The 24,472-nt window shown below is 39.3% G+C and overlaps 4 protein-coding genes and 2 long non-coding RNA genes across 6 annotated transcripts; 4 read left to right on the top strand and 2 right to left on the bottom strand.

The window, feature by feature from the left end:
* Positions 1-106: 106 nt before the first annotated feature.
* LOC113695893 (NADPH-dependent aldehyde reductase-like protein, chloroplastic) lies at positions 107-1,160 on the top strand. Its single transcript, XM_027215086.2, has one exon. The coding sequence runs from the start codon at positions 133-135 to the stop codon at positions 907-909; it is 777 nt and encodes a 258-aa protein (XP_027070887.1). The 5' UTR covers positions 107-132; the 3' UTR covers positions 910-1,160.
* Positions 1,161-10,645: 9,485 nt separating this feature from the next.
* Positions 10,646-11,770, top strand: LOC113695894 (NADPH-dependent aldehyde reductase-like protein, chloroplastic). The gene has a single exon (XM_027215087.2). The coding sequence runs from the start codon at positions 10,725-10,727 to the stop codon at positions 11,499-11,501; it is 777 nt and encodes a 258-aa protein (XP_027070888.1). The 5' UTR covers positions 10,646-10,724; the 3' UTR covers positions 11,502-11,770.
* A 4,159-nt stretch (positions 11,771-15,929) lies between these two features.
* Positions 15,930-16,278, bottom strand: LOC140008950 (uncharacterized). Its single transcript, XR_011816303.1, has 2 exons — positions 16,223-16,278; positions 15,930-16,043 (listed from the first exon to the last, which is right to left on the bottom strand). It is a non-coding gene; the product is annotated as an uncharacterized lncRNA (long non-coding RNA).
* Positions 16,198-19,474, top strand: LOC113695948 (protein SINE1). Its single transcript, XM_027215188.2, has 3 exons — positions 16,198-16,337; positions 17,064-18,398; positions 18,724-19,474. The coding sequence occupies exons 2-3, from the start codon at positions 17,085-17,087 to the stop codon at positions 19,186-19,188; spliced, it is 1,779 nt and encodes a 592-aa protein (XP_027070989.1). The 5' UTR covers positions 16,198-16,337; positions 17,064-17,084; the 3' UTR covers positions 19,189-19,474.
* An 85-nt stretch (positions 19,475-19,559) lies between these two features.
* Positions 19,560-21,438, bottom strand: LOC140008948 (protein NDH-DEPENDENT CYCLIC ELECTRON FLOW 5-like). The gene is made up of 3 exons (XM_072054035.1): positions 20,735-21,438; positions 20,044-20,499; positions 19,560-19,859 (listed from the first exon to the last, which is right to left on the bottom strand). Exons 1-3 carry the CDS (start codon positions 21,302-21,304, stop codon positions 19,665-19,667), a joined length of 1,221 nt encoding a protein of 406 aa, XP_071910136.1. The 5' UTR covers positions 21,305-21,438; the 3' UTR covers positions 19,560-19,664.
* Positions 21,439-21,575: 137 nt separating this feature from the next.
* LOC140008949 (uncharacterized) lies at positions 21,576-24,290 on the top strand. The gene is made up of 2 exons (XR_011816302.1): positions 21,576-23,742; positions 23,833-24,290. It is a non-coding gene; the product is annotated as an uncharacterized lncRNA (long non-coding RNA).
* Positions 24,291-24,472: the final 182 nt, after the last annotated feature.

Genomic DNA, 24,472 nt, shown 5'->3' on the forward strand with positions numbered 1-24,472 from the left:
CGCATGGCATGTATCAGTATAACTAAGGCAATGTCCCCAGCTATAAATAATCCCCAAATCAAACCAAAGGCATCCAATCCATTTTCGCTACTTCAACTTAGCAGTTAGTGGGAGTCAGGATCAGGCGGCAGCATGGCTGATTCCATCCCCCTCCCTCTCAAAGACCGAGTAGCCGTCGTCACCGGCGGCTCCAGGGGAATTGGGCGGGCCATAGCCCTCCATCTTGCCTCTCTCGGAGCCAACCTCGTGATCAACTACTCCTCCAACCCAGCTCAAGCCGACCTCGTAGCCTCCCAAATCAATTCTGCTTCTGCTTCACGCGCCATCACCGTCAGAGCCGATATTTCCGACCCAGCCCAGGTCAAGTCCCTCTTCGACTCCGCCGAGTCCGCCTTCAACTGCTCCCCTGTTCATATCCTCGTCAATTCCGCTGGTGTACTCGACTCCAAGTACCCAACCCTGGCCAACACCGCCCTGGAAGACTTCGACAACATCTTCAACGTTAACGCCAGGGGGGCCTTCTTGTGCTGCAGGGAGGCTGCCAACAGGATCAAGCGCGGCGGCGGAGGGAGGATCATCTGCTTGACCACCTCCATGGTGGCCGCCTTGAGGCCCGGCTTCGCTGCCTATGTGGGGTCCAAAGCCGCCGTGGAGTCCATGGTCAAGATACTGGCCAAGGAGCTCAAGGGGACCGGTATAACCGCCAACTGCGTGGCCCCAGGGCCTATCGCCACGGACATGTTCTTTGCTGGGAAGACAGAAGAGATGATCAAGAGGGTTGTGGACGAGAGCCCGCTCGGTAGACTGGGCGAAACAGAGGACGTGGCTCCGCTGGTGGGATTCCTGGCTACTGATGCTGGGGAGTGGGTTAATGGTCAGATCATTCGCGTCAATGGTGGCTACGTCTAAGTCTTCACCCATCCACCATCTCTCTTCTCTCTGAACCACCTCGATGCACGATAATAAATCAAATGGGCTACTTCTATCGGCATTAGTAAATCCTCACTTCATGTCTCCTTTTCATTAATGCAACTGCTGGAGTGTATATTTGGTGTAGTCTCTTTTCTTTGGAATTTACAACCTCGCAAGATTGGCGACGATGTAGTATCTTTTTCCTGCTCCAACATAATCTGAAGAAACTTTGAACTATTGGCACAAAATTCATGAATTAATTCCAGAATGTATTTATATTAGACATGCTACTCTGGTAGCTATAGATAATTTCTTCCACTGGAAGCAGACATATCTAGGAATATTTGAACTCATACTCCGTTTAATCTGTCAATGTAGCTCAGTTTATTACCTTTACATTTTCTCTTTCCTTGCGATGATTTGCCAGCAGGATGATTGGGAATAGATGAGCCAGTGCTTCTCTCCTTCATAACTTAGTTCTTAGAGAATGACAGGTGCAAAAAAAACTTTAGGAAATGCCTCAATGAAAGAAGGTTGATTACTGGGAAGGGGATTGGGACCAGGAGTGTGACAGACATTGAAATGATGAGTTTAGAACGGGGTTTTGCTTTTGATGCTGATTTTAATTAACCTGTCAAGCCAAATGAAGCAAAGTTTGCCCTGCCTGCTGCTGTCGGGTTCTGGCTGTTCAATGAAACAAAAATGGTCGATTAGAAATTTTATCATTTTATGTCAAGTATAATATGGAATGTATGAATATTTCCGGTAACTTGTGAAATCAGTGTCTTTCCCCTTTTTTTTTCCCTTCCAGATGTTGAAGCTGTAGATTAGAAGCCATAGCACAAGTTCCAACTGGTGTAGGACTTCACAATGCATGCCCATGTAGTAAATTGGCTCCCAGGTTAGGACATTTGCTGGCTCTAAGGACAGCCCTAAAGTCCATGGTGAAGCTACTGGTCAAGGAGCTCATAGGATCCAGGATAATTGCCTACTGTGTGGCTCCGGGGCCTCCTTTTGCGTGGACTTCCATTCTAGGGTAACCAGAAGGAATGGTGAAGAAGCCCTGTAGCTTCTTGGCTGCTGGTGCTGGGGAGTGGGTCATTGGCCAGGTTATTCGAAAGAATGGTGGCAAATGTCTGGATTATGATGCAAATGGTGAGATTATTCCTAAGAATGGTGAGAGCCCCCCCCCCCCCCCCCCAAAATTTGTGTCGATTATGATGCAAATGTCAGATTCTAATCAATGTGCAGCGGCCATTAAACCAACACCCCACCCCCCCCCCCCCACCCCCAAACAACAACAAAAGAAAAAATGTCGTTTGTTAAAAAAAAAAAAAAAAAATTCCCGCATGGCATGTATCAGTATAACTAAGGCATTGTCCGTAGCTATAAGGGATAATTGCAGAAACCTCCCCTGACTTTTATAGTAATAGCATTGACCGTCCCTATCAATTTTGAAATAACACTGACCTCTCTTATCAAAAGTTGGAGGCAATTTAATAGGCAAAAATGGGTCAATTTATTAAAGTACCCCTGACATGATTTAATTTTACCAAATGAATGTGATGAGTACTTTCATCAAATCCAACAAAACATTTGTTAATAAAAATTACACTAAATTAACTATTTCTGCATAGTTTAACTAATTAACTAAGGGAAAATGGTCAATTTAGTCCTTATACTTTTTTTTACTGTCAATTTAGTCCTTATATAATTTTTTTGGCCAATTTAAATCCTACACTTATTTATCGGTTCTAATTAAGGATCTCCGCGGCAGCGCCACCTTGTAATTGCGATTCAACGTCTAATTGACCACTTATGCGGGGGCATTTCTGGTACTTCACTGTTAGGGCTTCTCTTCATAATTAAAAATCAAAATCAAAAATTAATGGTGTAATTTTTATCACCACTGACAAAAATCCAAACCTGAAACTTCAACTTTATCTTGCAAAAATCAACTGAAATTGACTGAAATGGTGATGAATAAGGAAATGTAGTGGCGCAGGAAGTCGAAGGAATCTGAAAAGGGAGCAAGTGACGAAAGGCGCGAAAGAAGAAATTTTAAAAAACAGGACCAAGAAAAATGGGTAAGTTGAGCCACTTAAATCTGTTTGATTTGTTGTGGTAATAGCTTAATGAAGTTGGGTGTGGGTTTGTCTTGCCCTAAACAGCAAATATTGTACTTTAATGGCAAGATCGATTGAAATGTGGTTGGAAAAGGGCTCTGTTTTCTGTTCTTCCTTTTTTTTCTTGAAAAGGGGTTGCATGGCTATAAATCTAATTTATTATCTTCGGTGTGGGTTTGTGTTGTTGTGAACAACAAATATTGTACTTTAATAGCAAGATCGATTGAAATGTGGTTGAAAAAAGGCTGTGTTTTCTGTTCCTCCTTTTTTTTCTGAAATGGGTTTGCATGGCTGTAAATCTAATTTGCTATGTTCGGTGTGGGTTTATGTTGTTGTGAACAGCAAATATTGTACTTTAATAGCAAGATCGATTGAAATGTGGTTGGAAAAAGGGCTGTGTTTTCTGTTTTCATTTTTTTTCTGAAAAGGGGTTCATGTGGTCCATGGCTGTAAATTTAATTTGTCATGTTGCTTTCATGTCCCTCAAAAAGCAGACAATGACTGTAAATTACAAATTATGGTAGTAATTTTTTAATTTGTTTGGAAAATAAAATAGGTGATGACTCGGATGTATTCACTCTGTATATCTACTCTGGTGAGACATACATTGAAGAACTAGAGCCAAAATATGTGGGAAGTAACATGAAGCATTTTGATGGGGTTCTAGCCTCCAAGGTTAACGTAGCTTCTGTGTTAAGCTTTGGTCATTTACTTGGATGTGATGAAAACGCCAGCTATAGATATAGGATCCCTACCATAGATGGGAGCCTGAGAGTTAGACAAATAGATAGTGAAGAGGACGTCATGGACATGGCTGCTATAGGTATACAAACTGGAAAAGTTGAACTATACATTGTCCAAGAGTTTCATGTTAGATCCATAGAACCTAACAACAACATGGCAATTTTCGAGAGAGGCAGTGAGAATGAGGAAAAAAATCTACTGTATGTGGATATCACATTTGATGAATTTTGTGGGAATGAAGAAGTTGTAGAACTTCTAGTTGATGTAACTAAAGTAGATTGGGGAAAAACAAAAAAGGGTAAACAGAGAGGTGCTAATGTGATTGAAAAAGATGAAGGTGCAGATAATGAAATTGAACCAGAATTAGAGGAAACGGATAGTGGTGAAAGTTTCATGATAGTGACTATGAGTTTAGGAAAGACGAAGATGACATAATATACAAGAATTGTGCAATTACTGCTGATATCGAAATTGATGGTCAGAGGAGTGTATATGATGCTAGTTATGGAGGGAAAAATGCCACTGGTGAAGAGAAGAAAGGTTCAGAGCAGCCACAAAAAGCCAAAGCACAAGCAAAAGGAAAAGGAAGTGTTGCTGCTGACCATGATTGTGATATTTATGATGGTGACCAGATTTCTATCCAAGAGGAATCTGATTCCATAAACACAAAGGAGTTTAGTAGCTGCTCTAGTAGCTCGGATGAAAATACTTCCAGCAAGAAACCGAAATATGCAAGGTTCAAGCTAGATGTGGATATGAAGGACCCCAAATTATATGTTGGTTTATTGTTTGACACTAAGAAGATGTTTAAAAGAGCTGTTGAGTATTATTCTATGCAGTGGGGCAAAAAGCATGGTTGGCAAAAGAATGATAAGAACAGGATCAGAGCAAAATGTAAGAAAGAGAAATGCAACTGGTTTGTTTATCCTACAAAAGAACCAGATTGTGATGCATTCGTGATAAGAACGATGGGGCCACAACATCAATGTGGTAGAACTTTCTATCACAAGCATGCAAATTCTGATTTTTTGGCTAGGCATTACATGGAGTTTCTGCGAATGAATAAAAAAGTTACGGTTTGTGCATTTAAGGACAAGGTGCATGAAGAACTGAATGTGAACATCACAAAAGATCAGGCTTATAAGACTTTTGGGAAAGCCAAAATTCTGATCCAAGGAAAATATAAGCAGCAATACACAAGAATTTGGGACTATTGTGAGGAATTGTTGAGCTCAAATCCTGGTTCCACAGTGCATGTAGAGACGGAGACTGATGAATTTAGCGGAAAAGAGAGATTCAGAAGACTATACATTTGTTTTGCAGCCTTGAAAAAAGGTTTTAAAGAAGGATGTCGACCTGTACTTGGTGTGGATGGGTGCCATCTAAGATGACCACATCCGGGAGTGCTTTTGACAGCTGTAGGGATAGATGCTAATGATTGCATCTATCCTGTTGCATATGCAGTGGTTGAGACCGAGAACAAGAGTTCTTGGACATGGTTCATTGAATTCTTAAAGTTTGATCTCATAATCCAAGACCAGAGACAATGGACATTTATCAGTCATAGGCAAAAGGTATGGCTAAGTAATATAGAAATTTGAAACTGATTTTTTGTTGGAAAACTACTTTATTGAAATGACTGATTTCTGAATTTTTTTGTTGTTTTATATAATAGGGTTTGGGTTCTACCATCCAAGATATTCTTCCTGGAGTGGAGCATAGACACTGTGTTAGGCATTTACACAACAATTTCAAAAAGGTCCATCCTGGAGAAACACTCAAGGGTATGTTTTGGACTTGTGCAAGATCCTCGTATGTCAATAAATTTGAAACTGAAATGGATATGTTGAGACAGTATGATGAGAAAGCACACAAATGGCTAGTGGACAACACATCGCAATGCCATTGGTCCAGATCACATTTTAGGATCACGGCTAAATGTGATATTCTTTTCAATAATGTGTGTGAGAGATTTAATTCTGTTATATTAGATGCAAGAGAAAAACCCATCCTTGGTATGCTTGAAAACATTAGGATATATCTAATAGAAAAACTTAGGACAAAGAGGGAATGGATGAGAAAAAGAAGTGATATTATTTGTCCAAAAGTTCAAAAAAAATTGAAAAGGCAAAGGATGATGCTAGATCAAATATTGCCAGGTGGTCTAATGATGACAGATTTGAGGTGACACATATGTATGGGGCCAAGTTTGTTGTTAACTTAAAGGCGAAGACATGTACATGTAGAAAATGGGAACTCACTGGTTTACCGTGTTCTCATGCTATAGGCTGCATTGCTTTGACCGGAGCCGAGTTTGAAAGTCTAGTGCATCCATATTACTCAAGAGATTCATATCTAAAGGCTTACGAGCCAGCTATTAGTCCAATTAATGGACCTAATAACTGGAAAAATGTAAGAGAGCCCCTATGTATGCACCTAAGAAACTAAAACTTCCCGGTAGGCCTAAGAAAGTAAGGAGGAGAGAGCCGGATGAGCCACGAAATGATATGGCTGGATGCACAAGACTGTCTAGAAAGGGTGCTACATGTATGACTTGCTCTCTTTGTCATCAAAAGGGCCACACTAAAAGAAAATGCTACCTCAACATGGAAGGAGTGGATAGCAATGAAAGAATACCACCTGTGAATAGTAATAGGTGTGGAAAATGTAAGAAATTTGGACACAATGCAAGAACTTGTCCATTGGATGTCAAAGGAAAAGACGGAACTGTCGGTGAAACTGATATGACTGAACTCATATTTTCTTTCATGTTGCACTATTTTATCTAGCGGCTGCTAATCTGTTTTAATTGTTACAGCTCCTTCTGTGGATGGTAATGAGACATTTGAGGACTGTAATGAGACATTTCAAGACTGTGATGAGACATTTCAAGACTCTCCTACATTGTAAGAATCTGAAACACATCTGATATGTTGCTACATTTTAAGTTTTTTAACTACTACTCTAATTGTTGCTCAAATCCTGTTTACTGTTTGATGAACACATCTGATATTTGTCATGTTTTTATAATGCAAGTTGATCAAGTTTCTGAAGAAATTGATGTTCAACTTACTGCTCCAACTGAAAGCTCTCAGAAACTCAAAAGGACAATGTGTTATTTTTATTGTCATGCCTCGAGCCAGTCCAAAAGAACTTGCACTTGCTGCCAAGCACAAGCATGAAGAAACAGGATGAGTACTGTGAAAAGAAGAAAAGAAAAGGTAACTTTTTTGGGGCCACAAAATCGTATATAAATTATTGATTTTAATTTACTCTTGGAGATTCTCACTATGTATGTATTTGCAGTCTCATAGGATACTCGATGAGTTGGATGATCAGTGAAAATGATAATATTTAGATAATGACGTTGTTGATGAAGTTGTTTTTGAATTGACTATTTTTGGGTTGATGAAGTTGCTAGATGAAGCTGGCTTATTGTTTTTTTGTTGATGAAGTTGCTGGAAGACCTTTATGTCATGGGATTCACTTTCTTTTGTAATGAATCGAGCTATTGAATGTTTTTTGCTGTTAAAACTGCTAATCTAATGAATTCTGGATTCTGGATATTCTCCTATGTGTTGTGATGTTGATTCTAATCTGATGGATCAGTTCTAACATTTGAGATGTTGATTAGTAGTATGATTTTTGGAAAAATTGATTCTGTAGCATATGTGCTACTGGTGTTGTCTTTTGTTTATTTGGTGATTGAAGACTAGTGAACTATTGTTCCCAACTCGTGAAGGTTGCAGGTGCCCTATTTCATCTTTAAGATTTGCTGGGGGCTTTTTGCACTTGTCTGGGGGCTAAGTTTTTAGCTCATCTGAATGTCTATTGCATGATCAGAAAATTTTCCCCTGCCTAGCTGAAGGATTGGAATTGATTCGTTGATTGCTCAATTTGGACAGAGTATATATTGGTAGATTTAGGAAAGGAACTGATGGCATTAGCTCCATTTAAGATGCAGTGTTTGGAACTAGGAATGAACATGTAGATTGATGTAGGGATAAGGGAAGACAGAGTCAAGTCACAGTTCATACTGTGTGTAGTAACAAGTCACAGGCCACAGTTCGATTTCTGAGTACATCACCGAAAACTCACTAAAGACTGAAGAAAGCTGCTCTCTTTGATATTCAACCCCAAATTTGTAAACATACAACTAGGAACTCAAAACTATTACAAATCCATAACAATTCATATCCAAAACTATTATACGAAACCTCTGCAATTACTTCATTCCAAGAGGGCAGCATTACATGGTCAAACAGAGCAAGAATAATGAACTTTCATACAATGTCTAGAACTACTGCAACATCTTCAATTCACTGAAGCTACCATTTTGCTTTTGAGTGCACCCGAGTATAGCAACAACTAAAATGCAGCAACAAGTACAAGCCAAGAACAATACTTTCACTTTTGCCTTCAATTTGCTGATTTCAATCTTCAATGCTACATTCTCCCTCTCGGTACTTCTCAGTTCCCTCAAAATTGCAGCTAGTGTGTTCTTCATTTTTGGGGATATGAGTGGATCATACCACAAAAAAAATTTACAAGCCCACGTTTCTGCATTCACATATATTTTATAGTCAAAATTCAAGCAATAACTCAACAAAATCTAACATTTAGCACACAAAATTACCCCATGATTTCTGCAACCATGAAATCTTCTTGCTGGGTTTGCCTCCGTCCATGCTGTCACGATTCTGCATTGTTCACGGCAGTGGCATTGCACCATTTTGTCTCCATTATAATATTCATCATTTCCTTCATAAATCAGCCTTTCACTGTCTGCACCATGAAACCCGACACCGACGCTCTTCAGTACTCCATCACTACTTCGTGAGCTTGACCTTGAGGATGCTTTGTCCCAATTCCTACTTGGATGCATTTCGCTGCAGTGATTTCGTCCAGCGCCACCGACCAGATCACATCTCCAGAGTCACTGACCTTTATCTTCAGTGGTGATAAAAATTACACCGGTAACTTTTTGATTTTGATTTTTAATTCTGAAGAAGAGCCCCAACAGTGAAGTACCAGAAATGCCCCCGCATAAGTGGTCAATTAGATGTTGAACCGCAATTACAAGGTGGCGCCGCCGCGGAGATCCTTAATTGGAACCGATAAATAAGTGTAGGGTTTAAATTGGCCAAAAAAATTATATAAGGACTAAATTGACAGTAAAAAAAAGTATAGGGACTAAATTGGTCATTTTCCCATTAACTAATTAATCTAATTAATTAATAACTAATTATCTAATTGTTAATAGTTATTAACTAATCAAACTATTTTTGCATAATTAAACTAATTAACTATTAACTAATTATCTAATTAACTATTAACTAATTAACAAATTTCTGTTTATCTAATTAATTAATCTCTATTTATCTAATTAACTAATTAATTAATTATCTAAATAACTAATTAACAAAAGCTATTATCTGTCCGAAACTAATAAATTATTTGCGTGTTAAACTAATTAACTAATTAGCTGCTTAACTAATTAACTACCTAATTATCTAATTAACTAAAGTTGTTGTTTATCCGAAACTAACAAACTATTTGTATGTTAAACTAATTAACTAATTAACTGCTTAACTAATTAATTTATTAACTAAAGTTGTTGTCTATCCTAAACTAACAAACTATTTACATGTTAAACTGATTAACTAATTAGCTGCTTAACTAATTAACTACCTAATTATCCAATTAATTAATTAACTAATTTTTGTTTATCTAATTAACTAATTAACTAAAGTTATTGTCTATCCGAAAATAACAAACTATTTGCATGTTAAACTAATTAACTGTTTAACTAATTAATTAAAGCTGTTGTCTGTCTGAAAGACTGAAACTAACGAACTATTTGCATGTTAAACTAATTAACTAATTAACTAACTAAATATCTAATTGTTTGACAAAAAAACTAATTATCTAATTAATTAATTAATTAATTTCTATTTATCTAATTAGCTAATTAACTAATTAACTAAAGCTGTTGTCTATCCGAAACTAATAAACTATTTGCATGTTAAACTAATTAACTAACTAACTAATTAACAAACTATTTGCATGTTAAATTATATGCAGTACGCATTACCTATTTAAAGTATCGGCTCTTTATAGGTATTTTACTTTCAAACATTTAATTTATGATGAAAATATCAATGTTTGTAAGTAAAATTCAAAAAGTGTTACAAAAAATATCAATATTCTTACTTTCAAACATTTAATTTATGGCCCTATGCCCCTTCCTTTTTGTAAGAATATTACTGTAACACTTTTTGAATTTTACTTACAAACATTGATGTTTTTATCATAAATTAAATGTTTGAAAGTAAAATACCTATAAAGAACCGATACTTTAAATAGGTAATGCGTACTGCATATAGTTTAACATGCAAATGGTCTGTTAATTAGTTAGTTAGTTAATTAGTTGATTAGTTAAGCAATTAATTAGTTAATTAGTTTAACATGCAAATAGTTTGTTAGTTTCGGACAGACAACAGATTTAGTTAATTAGTTAAGCAGTTAATTAGATAAATAAAAATTAGTTAATTAGTTAATTAATTAGATAATTAGTTAATAATTAATCAGATAATTAGTTAATAGTTAATTAGTTTAACTATTAACTAATTAGATAATTAGTTAAGCAATTGTCAAGCAAATAATAATTGTCAAGCAAGAAGAGGGCAAAATTGAAAGAAATTTCTTATCTCATTTCTACAAAGCTGTCAGGGAGGCTTCTGCAACGAATTGTTAGTGTTTAGGGGAGGTGAATGTAATTTCTAAACCTAGAGGGGAGGTCAGTGAAAATGTCAAAAATCTCAGGGGAGGTTTCTGCAATTATCCCCAGCTATAAATAATCCCCAAATCAAACCAAAGACATCCAATCCATTTTCGCTACTTCAACTTAGCAGTTAGTGGGAGTCAGGATCAGGCGGCAGCATGGCTGATTCCATCCCCCTCCCTCTCAAAGACCGAGTAGCCGTCGTCACCGGCGGCTCCAGGGGAATTGGGCGGGCCATAGCCCTCCATCTTGCCTCTCTCGGAGCCAACCTCGTGATCAACTACTCCTCCAACCCAGCTCAAGCCGACCTCGTAGCCTCCCAAATCAATTCTGCTTCTGCTTCACGCGCCATAACCGTCAGAGCCGATATTTCCGACCCAGCCCAGGTCAGGTCCCTCTTCGACTCCGCCAAGTCCGCCTTCAACTCCTCCCCTGTTCATATCCTCGTCAATTCCGCTGGTGTACTCGACTCCAAGCACCCAACCCTGGCCAACACCGCCCTGGAAGATTTCGACAACATCTTCAACGTTAACGCCAGGGGGGCCTTCTTGTGCTGCAGGGAGGCTGCCAACAGGATCAAGCGCGGCGGCGGAGGGAGGATCATCTGCTTGACCACCTCCTTGGTGGCCGACTTGAGGCCCGGCTTCGCTGCCTATGTGGGGTCCAAAGCCGCTGTGGAGTCCATGGTCAAGATACTGGCCAAGGAGCTCAAGGGAACCGGTATAACCGCCAACTGCGTGGCCCCGGGGCCTATCGCCACGGACATGTTCTTTGCTGGGATGACAGAAGAGATGATCAAGAGGGTTGTGAACGAGAGCCCGCTCGGTAGACTGGGCGAAACAGAGGACGTGGCTCGGCTGGTGGGATTCCTGGCTACTGATGCTGGGGAGTGGGTTAATGGTCAGATCATTCGCGTCAATGGTGGCTACGTCTAAGTCTTCACCCATCCACCATCTCTCTTCTCTCTGAACCACCTCGATGCACGATAATAAATCAAATGGGCTACTTCTATCGGCATTAGTAAATCCTCACTTCATGTCTCCTTTTCATTAATGCAACTGCTGGAGTGTATATTTGGTGTAGTCTCTTTTCTTTGGAATTTACAACCTCGCAAGATTGGCGACGATGTAGTATCTTTTTTCTCCTAGTACCCGCACTGATTGTTAGCCATGATGATTAATGCAATTGTGTCTTTTGACGGTTATGCTGTATTCTACAGAAAGGGAAAAAAAAGGTATCTATTCTTCTTTTATACTTGTCCATTTAAGCATGCAAGGCTTTCAATGCGTATGCTGAGTGAAAAACTTTGGCTAGTCCTTGCTACTTTGTGATTCTTGCTGCAACTTGAGCCATCTGCATTTTTATGTTACATTTCATACTCCAAATAAAAATGTATGATTTAACTTTATTAATACTAAAGAGCAGAATAAGCGGGACAGATATGGCAACACCTAACGTTAATTTATTAGTGCAACAAAATGCATTCTCCACTGGAGCTTACTCCTGTTTTGTTGGTTATAAAGGTTTATGAACGTGTAGCTGTTGAGTTCCCGTTTGTTTCCTTTTATGATGATGCAATGCTATTTGTTTTTCATGTTTCCTTCTCCACCATACTTCTTTTGGTGTAAGAATGAGTATATCTTTCAATTTCTGGTAGTATAGAGTTCTATAAGAAGATGTGTTTTTCTGTGGCATTCGCTTTATTTTCTGAAATGCAAATTGCTGGTGTGTTCTGGTTGTTCGTGCCAGCTTGTGCTTGATAGGTAGCCATAGTAAGTGTCTTGTTTAGAGTCCAAAGTCAACCATTTTGCAGAAGGTCTTTGTGTTTTGTCATTTGTGCAGCTTAAGCTTGGTATATTTTCCTGCTCCAATATAATCTGAAGAAACTTTGAACTATTGGCACAAAATTCATGAATTAATTCCAGAATGTATTTATATTAGACATGCTACTCTGGTAGCTATAGATAATTTCTTCCACTGGAAGCAGACATATCTAGGAATATTTGAACTCATACTCCGTTTAATCTGTCTATGTAGCTCAGTTTATTACCTTTACATTTTCTCTTTCCTTGCGATGATTTGCCCGCAGGATGATTGGGAATAGATGAGCCAGTGCTTCTCTCCTTCATAACTTAGTTCTTAGAGAATGACAAGTGCAAAAAAAAACTTTACAAAATGCCTCAATGAAAGAAGGTTGATTACTGGGAAGGGGATTGGGACCAGGAGTGTGACAGACATTGAAATGATGAGTTTAGAACAGGGTTTTGCTTTTGATGCTGATTTTAATTAACCTGTCAAGCCAAATGAAGCAAAGTTTGCTCTGCCTACTGTCGGGTTCTGGCTGTTCAATGAAACAAAAATGGTCGATTAGAAATTTTATCATTTTATGTCAAGTATCATATGGAATGTATGAATATTTCCGGTAACTTGTGAAATCAGTGTCTTTCCCCTTTTTTTTTTCCCTTCCAGATGAAGAAGCTGTAGATTAGAAGCCACAGCACAAGTTCCAACTGGTGTAGGACTTCACAATGCATGCCCATGTAGTAAAACTGGGGATTTAGTTGAATCTGAGACGTTTAGTGGAGTAAGAGGGAATGTACGGGGAGGCACAGCACGTTTAGTTAGCCCAAATTATGGATGCATGACTTCTTGTTCCGTAACTTGTGTAGTTTTGTGACTCCTCAGATTGTTGCATTTCAGTCCTTTATTTTTGGGACTAGTGAATCTCAACCGATAGCTCCGACATCCAGAATGAATGAATATGCATCAGCAGAAACTTGGGATTCTTCTCCATGGTAGGGCTAAGAATGAGTGGTTGAATGATAACCGTGAGGTAAGATACAATTAGCTCTAAACTGGTCTTTCTTACAACTGTACAGCTCAATCATTCATATCAATTTTTGTTTTTTCCTTTGGTATGATGCGAATCATTCATTTATTCTTGGAGGCATCGTTTGAAGTTAAATGGTTGAGGTTTTATTGATTACGTTTGTTAAGTTTAATCATGAATGTCAGCAAAACGAAGTAAATTTATGTATGGAGGGTGGAGGAGGGGTGGATGTAGGTTTATTGGCGGCTGTAAAACTGTAAATGCGGTTGAGGAGCTGCAGGTCAATGATGCAACTGTAGTTTCTGCCACGAACAAAGAAACTACTCCTCCATTCTTAGTCCTAGGAATGAAGGACTGGAAGAAGTAAAGAGTGTGCTGAGTCTGCTGACTTCATAAAAAGTGTACTTTGATAGATTCGTGTTGGTTTATGGAGGGAAATGGAGTGATATATTTGCAGGTTGAAGCTGCTTTTTGACGAGGCTTCCTTTACTTTGTGCAGTTTCTCTTTCGGGTTTTTGGCTTGGAAATGAATCGCTGGAATCGAATTGCTGAGTGTATAAATGTTGGTCCAAAGGTCAGGGACAGGCAGAAGGGTCCCTCCCTCTTCCTTGAGTTTCTTTTGTTACTGTTAGGGCATCCACAATGCTATTACACTTTGTGGAGTGTAATCCACATGCCACGTCAGCATTCCACTTTCTCCTCTTTTATTACACTTTCACTCACAATGGATTACACTCCACAAGGTGTAATAGCATGGGTTCACAATTAATCAAATATTTATTTTAATAATACATAACTCATATCCCATAAATAAATAAAGTAATTTTTAAAACTAATTTTGTTATTTTTAAAAAATATTTGTCAAACTACTCCAATTTTCATCCATAATCACAAAAAATGAATTAAATGAGTGAGAGAGTAGAAGTGTGTGAGAGAATAAAAGAAATAATAGAGTAGAATATTGGGATATGTTTTAGTAAAAAGTGTTGTGTATTTATATAGAATTATAAAAAATAATGCCGTTGGAAATAATAGTGCCGTTGGAATGTTAAATTCAATGGGAAGAAAATTGTGCCGTTGGAATATTATATTACCGTTGCCATGGGAAGAAAATTCAACGGATTACACGCATCATACATATGATGCGTGTAATCCGCATGACACGGCTCCACATTGGAGCCGTGTCATGGAGGGGTGTAATGGCTCCCCATTACACCCCCATTGGAGATCTCAGTACATATGATGCGTGTAATCCGTTGAATTTTCTTCCCATGGCAACGGTAATATAAGTGGATTTTTAGAAGCAGTATTTGATACTCACTCTGGGTCTAATGCTTGAGAATGAATCAAATAGTAGTAACATGTAAGCCTCTTTTGGCTGGCGACATTGCCAGAGAGCAAAAATTAGGATTCATCATAACAAATTTCTCTTCATGATACAGCTTTGCCCTTACTTAATTAAGTTTTTGCAATTAAGCTTCTAAATTTTGGGGTCTCAAATGACACTCTCCCAAATTACCATATTGCTCCTCCTACATTCTGCCAATCAATCATTTTATATCATTCCCTCTTATCTATTTTCTACTCCAGTGCGTTAATTCGGGGAGAATCGAACCGTGATCGATACTGTAAAGACAATCAACACAACCAAGTGAGCTGCACCCCCCCCCCCTCCACAGGGAATCAAATAGTAGTAACATGTAAGCCTCTTTTGGCTGGCGACATTGCCAGAGAGCAAAAATTAGGATTCATCATAACAAATTTCTCTTCATGATACAGCTTTGCCCTTACTTAATTAAGTTTTTGCAATTAAGCTTCTAAATTTTGGGGTCTCAAATGACACTCTCCCAAATTACCATATTGCTCCTCCTACATTCTGCCAATCAATCATTTTATATCATTCCCTCTTATCTATTTTCTACTCCAGTGCGTTAATTCGGGGAGAATCGAACCGTGATCTATACTGTACAGACAATCAACACAACCAAGTGAGCTGCACCACCCCCCCCCCCCAGGGGCCGTCTGGCAGTATCATCTGCCACCTCCTTTCCCTTTTTTCCCCCCTTTTTCTTTGCATCCTAAACCAAACCGATATGTTTCCTTTAAAAAAAAAAAAAAACTTACAAGATTAAGAGGAAAAGCTAATAAAATAATTAAGCAAACAATCGTAACATATTTGGTAAAACAGCAGCAGCAATACGTACTACTGCTGACTAGTGACTGTGAGTAGTTGCGTGGAACTGTGGGTTTTAAACCAAAACCAAAAAAAGAAAAAAAAGAAAAAAAAAGGTTGGAACCGGAAAATGAAATGTGAAAAGAAGGGCGAGTGGTAAGCAGGAAGGAATTGAAAAGGAGGGGGCGGGCGGGGGGAAGGATAGCGGGGGAATTCAAGAAAAAGATTCAAAAGAAGATGAATTAGACTCCGACACCGCCCGAATGGATCTGAGCTCCAGCTGACTGACTGACTGACTATTACTAGTATTCATTCTGATATGTGTTTGTAATTTTTGTCCAAAAAAGGCAGAGAGAGAGAGAGAGGGAGAGGATTTTATGATATCATATCAGAATCAGACAACCATCGGAAAGCCCCTTCGCATACTGTCTCAGTAGCGCCCGCCCAGGAAACAACACTCACTTACTTGCACAGCTCTCCGGCCCCCCTTCACTTCAATTCCCACACATAAGTAAATACATCTTCTCTGCTTCGTCCCCTTGCTTGATTCGGCAACCACATTTTACTTTTGCTTTGAGGGTTGCGGCGGCGGCGGCGGCGGGGATGCATTGCCATTTGGCAATGTAAAAGTCTAAACAACCTACTGCTGCAACATCACGGCAAGAAAAAGATTCCGTAAAGCCCAGATCTTGGCGCTGCAACCCACAAGCAAGAAGCAGCATAATACTCGACGCTAGGGAGGGACTCTCGTCTTGATTAACAGGAAAGGTACCCCCTTCTTCATTTAACTACTACTATTCCATGATCTTCATCTCTCTGTCTGTCTATCTATCTATCTTGGCCCTTGGGAGGGAGGCTTTGTTTATGCCAATTCAGTTCTTTCCTTTTTATTCTCTTACAAGTACGCCTCAAATGTTTATCCCACCGCAGGCTAGGGAGAGGGTTCTTGTCGAGTCCAACACCCAATTTTAGTCGCCACACTGCCTCTTTTCTTGATTGGAATTCACAACGTCATATTTATCCATATTATCAACAACCCTTTTCACGATCCTGTAAATAAAAAAACTTTTTTAATTAAAAGGCTGTAGCTTTTCATTTTCTCTGCAGTTTTTACGCCCAAAGGCATGAGTTTTTTTTTTTTTTTTTTGGTGACCTAGTAAAGAAACTAGAAGCATCCTTTATATCAACATCTTGTGTGGTTGACATTTGTGTGTGCTGCTAGCTTCTTGATTCTACAAGTTTGAAATCTGACATGCCCATGAAAAAGATTTTTTTTTCCTTTGATTTCACTGCCACAAAGCTAACTTTTTTTCACCTTTTCAAGATCTATGCTTGTGTTACATATCGTGTGCCAACTTCTGTCATTCTCATTTCACAAGTTTGATATCATTGTACAACGACCATTTCTTTTTTTTCTTTTTTTTTTGAGTTTAAAGAAAAAATTGACGCGATAAATTCCACTTAACCTCTTCACTGACCGAGATCGTTCCTCAGGGACATATAGGTGGTCTCCCCATGGGAATAAGAAGTCTTAGTCCCATGGTCAGAAGGGAGTTGGAAAATCTTGACAAGGATGCTGACAGTCGAAAATCTGCTATGAAAGCCTTGAAATCCTATGTCAAAGATTTGGATTCCAAAGCTATCCCTCTCTTTCTCGCACAGGTTTCCGAGACCAAAGAAACTGGTTCTTCTGGAGAGTATACGATCTCACTATATGAGGTTCTTGCTCGTGTTCATGGACATAAAATTGTCCCTCAAATTGACAACATCATGACCACTATTATCAAGACTTTGATGTCAAGTGCAGGATCTTTTGCTCTTCACCAAGCTTGCTCTAAGGTGGTTCCGGCAATTGCCAGGTATGGAATGGACCCAACTACTCCCGAGGACAAGAAGAGACACATCATTCACTCTCTCTGTAAGCCTCTCTCCGATTGTCTTTTGGGCAGTCATGAGAGCCTATCTTCTGGAGCTGCTCTTTGTCTGAAGGCTCTAGTAGAGTGCGATAACTGGAGGTTTGCTTCAAACGGGATGGTGAATGAGGTATGTCAGAGAGTTGCTGGAGCTTTGGACAAGCACTTGCAAACTAATTCGCACATGGCACTTGTGATGTCTTTGGCTAAGCACAACAGTTTGACTGTCGAGGCGTATGCAAGGTTGTTGATCCGCACTGGACTGCAGATTCTGAATGAAGATGCCAATTCTCAAAAAAGATTGTCCGCCATTCATATGGTGAACTCTTTGATGAAGTGTTTGGATCACAAAAGCATCTCTTCTGAGTTGGAATTAATAATTAAGGTGATGGAGAACTGTCAGTCTGATCAGATGGCTTACGTAAGTGGGGCTGCTTTTGAAGCATTGCAAACTGCTCGAAAGATATGTACTGAGAAAAGCTCAAAATTTGAGAAAGATATGGTTTCAGTCACTGGCTCAAATTTTGACAGGAGAGGAGATTTAAGAAGAAGAAATTTGTCGGATTCTGGGGATCAATCACCTCTGACAGCTTCACCTGAATCACAGACTATCAATTCATTTTGTGGGCACGATTCCTTCTTTGACTCCCCAATTTCAACGAATCAGACCTCTCCAGACTTCGCTTATGATCGAAGGAGTGTGAATCGGAAACTGTGGTCAAGGTGTGAGAATGGTGTTTTAGACGTCTCTCTCAAGGATGGTATCTTTTCAGAGGTAACACGCGGAAGTGCCATGGGGAGCTCTGAGCATGATGGTTTTTCTGATTTCTCTGGAGATTATACGGATGGATTTGTTGGATTTTGCCAAACTAGTTCCAGAAATAGAGTTGCCAGAAGTGCCACTCCCAGTCCTCAGGTAGGCCTACTAGGTATTTGAATATTCACACGTCTGGAACAACAATTTCATGCTGGATTTTGAATTCAATAGCAAGAAAATGCCATAAGAAGAAAACATCTCCATGGAGTATGATTTGATGATGCATTTTAAAGAAGTCTAAGATCCTAGTGCACATTTGCATTTGTTTAAATTGAATAGTGAACCTCACCTTTAGAGACAAGAGAATTTGCTGCATAGAATACTCCAAAGCTTTAATTTGTGAACATGTTCATGCTTTGTAGTCTGTTTGAAAATGCTTTTGCTTTTGCTGACCCATATGTTTCTCGTGTGCAATATCTATCAGCGTTCTCGCTCTCTCATCAATGTTGACAGTGTAAAGATCTTTGCAACACCAAGAAAGCTAATTCACTCCCTTCAGGATCACAATGAGGAAAGTTCAGACTCTGACAAACCAAATAGGAGATTCAGAAGTCCTTCAAGCCAATATGAAATGACTCCTACTTCAAAATATAAACAGAATGGCGTTCATCAAATGAGGGGCCTTGAGATTAATGGGAATGGGAAGTCACCTACAGGGTCCGAAGCGTTACGAGGAAGCTCCGAATCAGTGTCTTCAACACAAGATATCCCTGCTGAGGATACAACAAAACCTTCTCCAAAGTTGGAAATTCCTAGAGTTGATGGTCTGAAAGGCTACTGGAAGCCTACTCGCAACACACTCGGCATTCTCTTTGTTATATTTGCAACTATTTTATGCTTCATGTTAATTGATGATCAAGGAGAAGGTTACAATCTTGTCCCCACCTAACTTGTGTTTGGTGGCAGGCCATAAGAGCTAATATAGTTCTAGTTGAGTTAATATCCTGGAAAGTAATCAGGCTGATATGCCTTATAAAACAACAAATACTTACTGAGCCGTTTCTTCTTTAGTTGTAGCAGAGCAGTAAACAAGATGAAGAATTTTTGGTACTTTGATTGGCAATCTCCAAAGACTATGGTCCTGTTTTATGTAATAGTGCTACTGAAACATATTGCCATTGAATGATATGCAAAGGATGCAAAAGGGACTTTTCTGCTCCTTGCTTCTTTTTTCCTTTTCGTGTAGTACGGGCTGTTGCTGGGCTTAATGTTACAATTACTGATTCAGATTTATTTTATCGATGACATGGCCTAAGTTCCTTGCAGTAGTAAAGATAAATGTTCTCTATTCTGATCCACAAATTCTGTTCAGAGTTTGATGACATTCCTTTATGTGTACACTGGAGTAGATTTTTAGAGCCTCGCTCAGAGGTTTGGATTACATAAACGCTGCTTGCCTCTCCATTCACTTTGGGAGCTCAAGGTTATAGGTTGAAGCAGGGCCGCTTGTCCTACACATATATAAGAGTATTTGCCATACCATTCATGACTTGAACCTGGACTGAACATGTAAAGTTCGTTGAACCCATTTCTCCCTACCAGGACTGAGTTTCTCCTTCCCTGATCCACAATGAGAAATAGTGATAATTTTAGAGCATAAAGACGACTGATGGACAGAGCAATAGGAAGGACATACATAAATCAACAGTGGAATAAAGACTCTTATACGACATGGCAGCGAATGCTCTGAAAATGTTAAAGGAATCAGGAAAGTACGGTAAAATCTCCATAATAAATTCCATACCCTGTCAAGGACCGTGAAATCGCGAGGTGCGCTGGTGTATATTCTGCTCATTTCCTCTGCCAAATTTTTGTAACCATCCTCTTCTTCTCCCTCCAGACCTTCTGTCTCTTTTCTCGTTCTCTCACTGTCTTGATCCACACCCCAGCCGGAAAAGAATCCCGTGAAGTCCATAAGACCTCTTGCTTTCCTTGATCCTGTCTTGCCAAAGCTGGGGTGAATAAGACTAAAATCTGTCAAAAGTGGAGTCTTGCTAAAGAAATCTGATCCTTCTAGTCCGATTGCATAAGTTGCTTCTGGAGTGCTCGCCGTCAGATGACTTATAACTGCACCCGTGAAATGGACGGATGAATCACTTGAGTTGCAGACTAGAATTTCAGAGGATAAAGCATCTTCTCCGAGTGTTATGATCTGTTTAACTTCAATATTGCTTTCCACATTTTGGCTTATCAGTTCTACCTGCATAAGTACATCTGGACATCAATAAGGTACTGAGTTTGAAACGACAGGGAATTCAAAAGTTAAGGATGGAATGAAAAGGAACTATTGGATTCCAGCAGCCTGTTCTTTTCAATCTGATATCCAATTAATAATTGAGCGCGCATGTTTATCTTAATAAATGTGTGGAGATTGTCAATCATGGTGTCACAAGCTTTCTCCAGGGTTGATAAACAAGTACTACAACAAAACTAACCCGAATAAATTCCAGAGAGCTTCCTTGAACTCCGCGCAGAGTCCAAGTCTTTGGAGACCATAAAATCCCGTTCAGATCAAACTTGAGGTCTAATGAAACTCCACCGTGAATAAGTGCTTCACCATTTTCCCCTTCTGAGACTGAGGTGTGCAGTAACTCCATGGTGGCTCCATGCCACATTAAAGGCTTGTATGAAGTGATGAGCCCGCTGGGAAGCATCAGCTTAGCTACGCTTCCATTTTCCATGGTCATCTTGACCATACAACTCTCCTCACCACTGCTGATACCAGAGAACGAGACTCCATGGCTTCCATACTCATTTTCTAGACAGTCCACGTCTAGAGGTGGGCACCAGACTGATGCTGCTACCGATGGCAATCTGGGCTCTCTTTTCTTGCTGCTAGAAATGTTGCACACGAAAGAAGCAGGAGGACACTGCAGACGATGAACGGTCTTGGTAGGTAACAGTACTGGTTTTCTGGTGTTGGAAAGAGGGATGAAGTGTGGAGAGAGGAAACCAGAGTGGATGGTACTACTTGTCATGATTCCCTCAAGCTGAAATGGTGTCATAATCTCTTATTGCTAGTCTGGATTAGGGAGATTCCAATTAAAGGGGAGAAGAGTTTTAGGATAGACTCCCCAGACACATGTTTGGATAAAGTGACGAGATTTTTTTACAACTGTCTGTTGTGCTCTTTCTGCCTGCTTTTGGTTGGTTGCGGTTGCAAATTGTCAAACTCAAGACTTAAGTTCATTCTCGTTTACAGTGGTAATATACTAAAAACTACCCAAAAAAACCTGCTACTGGCCTCATCTCTGATGATGGTTTATCTACTTTTTTTTCTTTGGAGCTTAATTCAGGTTGGCCTGAACTGCCCATTTGCGTAATTTAGATGTGGAATTACCTTCCAGGAAAACTCAATTCAATTGGAAATTGAATAAATAAAATGCTTGGCCGGATTCGAAGCTCTCCTTTTTGTTTAGAGTCTCCTTAAAAATAAATTTTGGGAAAAGGTAGATAGTTTCTATTCCAGTGACACTGACATAATTACCATGGTGCAAGAAGATAAGCAACGGACCTACGAGGTAGAGAAAGTTTCTCCTGAAGATGACCCACCACATTTGGATAACTCCTCATCAAATAAGGATGAAGTTCCAACCCCTGAAGCTGGGATGGAATTCTCTTCTGAACAACAAGTTCGCCAATTCCATAGATCTTATGCTCAACGTCTTGGATTTGGGATTTCCAAAGTTTCTTGCAAGAATGGAGATGATGATGGCAAGCAGATGTATTTTTCACTCTGATGGTCCAAGAATGGTAAGACCAAATCAACTACTAAACATTCTTACCATCGAAGGCTCTCAGTCTCCACAAAGACCGACTGTTCTGTAAAGCTAAAATCAATGTTGCCATTATGGACGATGGTACTTGCGTCGTCACTCCCTTGACCACAGTCATGACTTCACTCCAGAAAAATCACACCATATTAGACGTGACAAGTTCTCGGACTATTCTAATGTCAGAACAGAATTAAAGTTTCACACTTTCATGACCAAAACATTTCAGAAGCTCAAAGTTTGAGACTCAGACCTGGAGATGCTTGGGCCTTGAGTAAATTTTTTCCATCATATGCAAGTCAGAGATCCTAATTTCTTTTATGCGGTTAATTTGGATGAAGAATGTCGCATAAGAAATATATTTTGGGCAGATGCAAGGTGTAGAGCAACGTATGAGTCCTTTTGTTATGTCATTTCTTTTGATACTACTTGTTTGACTCAGAGCTGTGATTTGCCTTTGGTTTCATTCATTGGAATGTACCACCATGGCCAAACTGTATTGCTAGGTTGCGGATTGGTATCTGGGGAGGATACGGAACTTTTGTGTGGTTATTCAGATCTTGGTTAACAAGCATGCTAAGACGTGCTCCGAAGGCTATAATCATTGATGAAGACAGCTCCATTCAAGCTGCTGTTGCTGAGGAATTTCCAGATTCCCATTATTGTTTGTGCCTGAGGCAAATAACGAGAAAACTCCCACAAATATTAGGACGTCTTACTTATTATAAAGCAGCAAAGGGGAGTTTGGAAAATATTGTTTATGATTCTATTAAAGGGGATGAGTTTGAAAGAGAATTGGGAGAAGCTGCTTAAAGATTTTGAATTGGAGAAGAATGATTGGTTAAAATCATTGTATCAAGATTGGCACAGTTTTTGGGCTGGCAAGTCAAAAACAACATTGAAGCAGTTTGTTGAACACTAAGATAATGCTTTGAAGAATAAGATAGACAGAGAAAAATTCGGATGTTGCTTCATCCAACTCCACCACGCCAACAATATCTGGACATCCCATTGAAAAGCAATTTCAAAATATTTACACTAACTCCATCTTCAAGTTGGTTCAGGAGGAATTAAGAGGGTTGATGTTTTGCACTGCCTGCTTTGTGAAAAGAGAGGGGTCAGTTTGAATTTATGGCGTTGTAGAAAACATGTTAGATAATGAAGGAGTACATTGGAAAGAAGTTATGTTTGATGTACATTATGATACTGAAAATGCATGTCAGATTAATTGTTTTTGTCATCTTTTTGAGTCTCGGGGTATCCTTTGTAGGCATGTAATCTCTGTGCTAACCATGAACAATTTTACCAAGGTTTCAACATGTTATGTTTTGGACTGATGGCGCAAAGACATGAATCGTGGTTACCAGCGTGTAAAAGCTGTTTATGATGATTTCAGTGACAATGAAGAAAGACGTTGTTATGACTGTCTCAGTCCATTATTGTTGGAAGTGCAACATCTTGTTGCTGAAAATGAGTAAAGATGTGACCTTTTGGTGAACTTTTTAACCAATGCAAGGGAAAAACTTCTTGCCACAGATGCTACTACTCTGAGTAGTGAAAGAAATCAGAGTTCGTCAGGTCTGCCTCACAATAAAAACTTCTTGCCACAGGTAGGAGTTGGAAACAGGATGGGAACTCCACTGAGAGATGAGAAGGCGGCCAAAAATAAGGTTTTTTCTTTTACCTTTTTTGAATCTGATATCCATATTCTCATAATATATCTACACATGCAAATACTCTTGACACAAATTATACCATAGGTAACTAAAGGCCATCAAACTCTGGAACAGACACCAACAGTTGGTATGGTGGCAGAACAAGAAAATCAAATGGTTTGTAGTTTGGTGTAGGACTCGGATTGGCATGACTTCTTGTGAATTTAGATGTCTCAAATGTTTCTCGATTTACTATCAAAGAGGAATAAGATGCTTGGTTGAAGAAAGCTCGACGATCTATCTATCTTTTGTTATCTGAGCTGTTGTAGTTGTTATATTATCTCTTTGATTTTCTTGCTTACTGTGCAGCAGCAATAAGTTTCCTGGGGCAGTTCAGTGACAGATTCATGATCTTCTCAACACCAATGATCACCCAAGGACAAGTTCTCCTTGATTACTCGTATACTTACCATCCCTATGTAAGAATTTGTGGTGGTGGTGATGGAAGAATGATTTTGTACAAAAAGCTGAATTTGCAATTAATCTCAGATTATTTTGGTTGAGCGTAATTGTTCCACTCTTGACAGAGGCAGTAGATTATTCGCTTGTTCGTCCTCTTGCTTGTGTGGTTACTTTGTCAAACGCCAGTTGAATCTGAACTGCAATACATGCGAAGGATGCATGTTTGCCATATTGTTGGTTCTGATTAATCCATTTACTACCACACGTCAAAAATGATGAAAAG

The sequence above is a fragment of the Coffea arabica genome, chromosome 6c (genome assembly GCF_036785885.1).
Source record: "Coffea arabica cultivar ET-39 chromosome 6c, Coffea Arabica ET-39 HiFi, whole genome shotgun sequence".
NCBI lineage: Eukaryota > Viridiplantae > Streptophyta > Magnoliopsida > Gentianales > Rubiaceae > Coffea > Coffea arabica.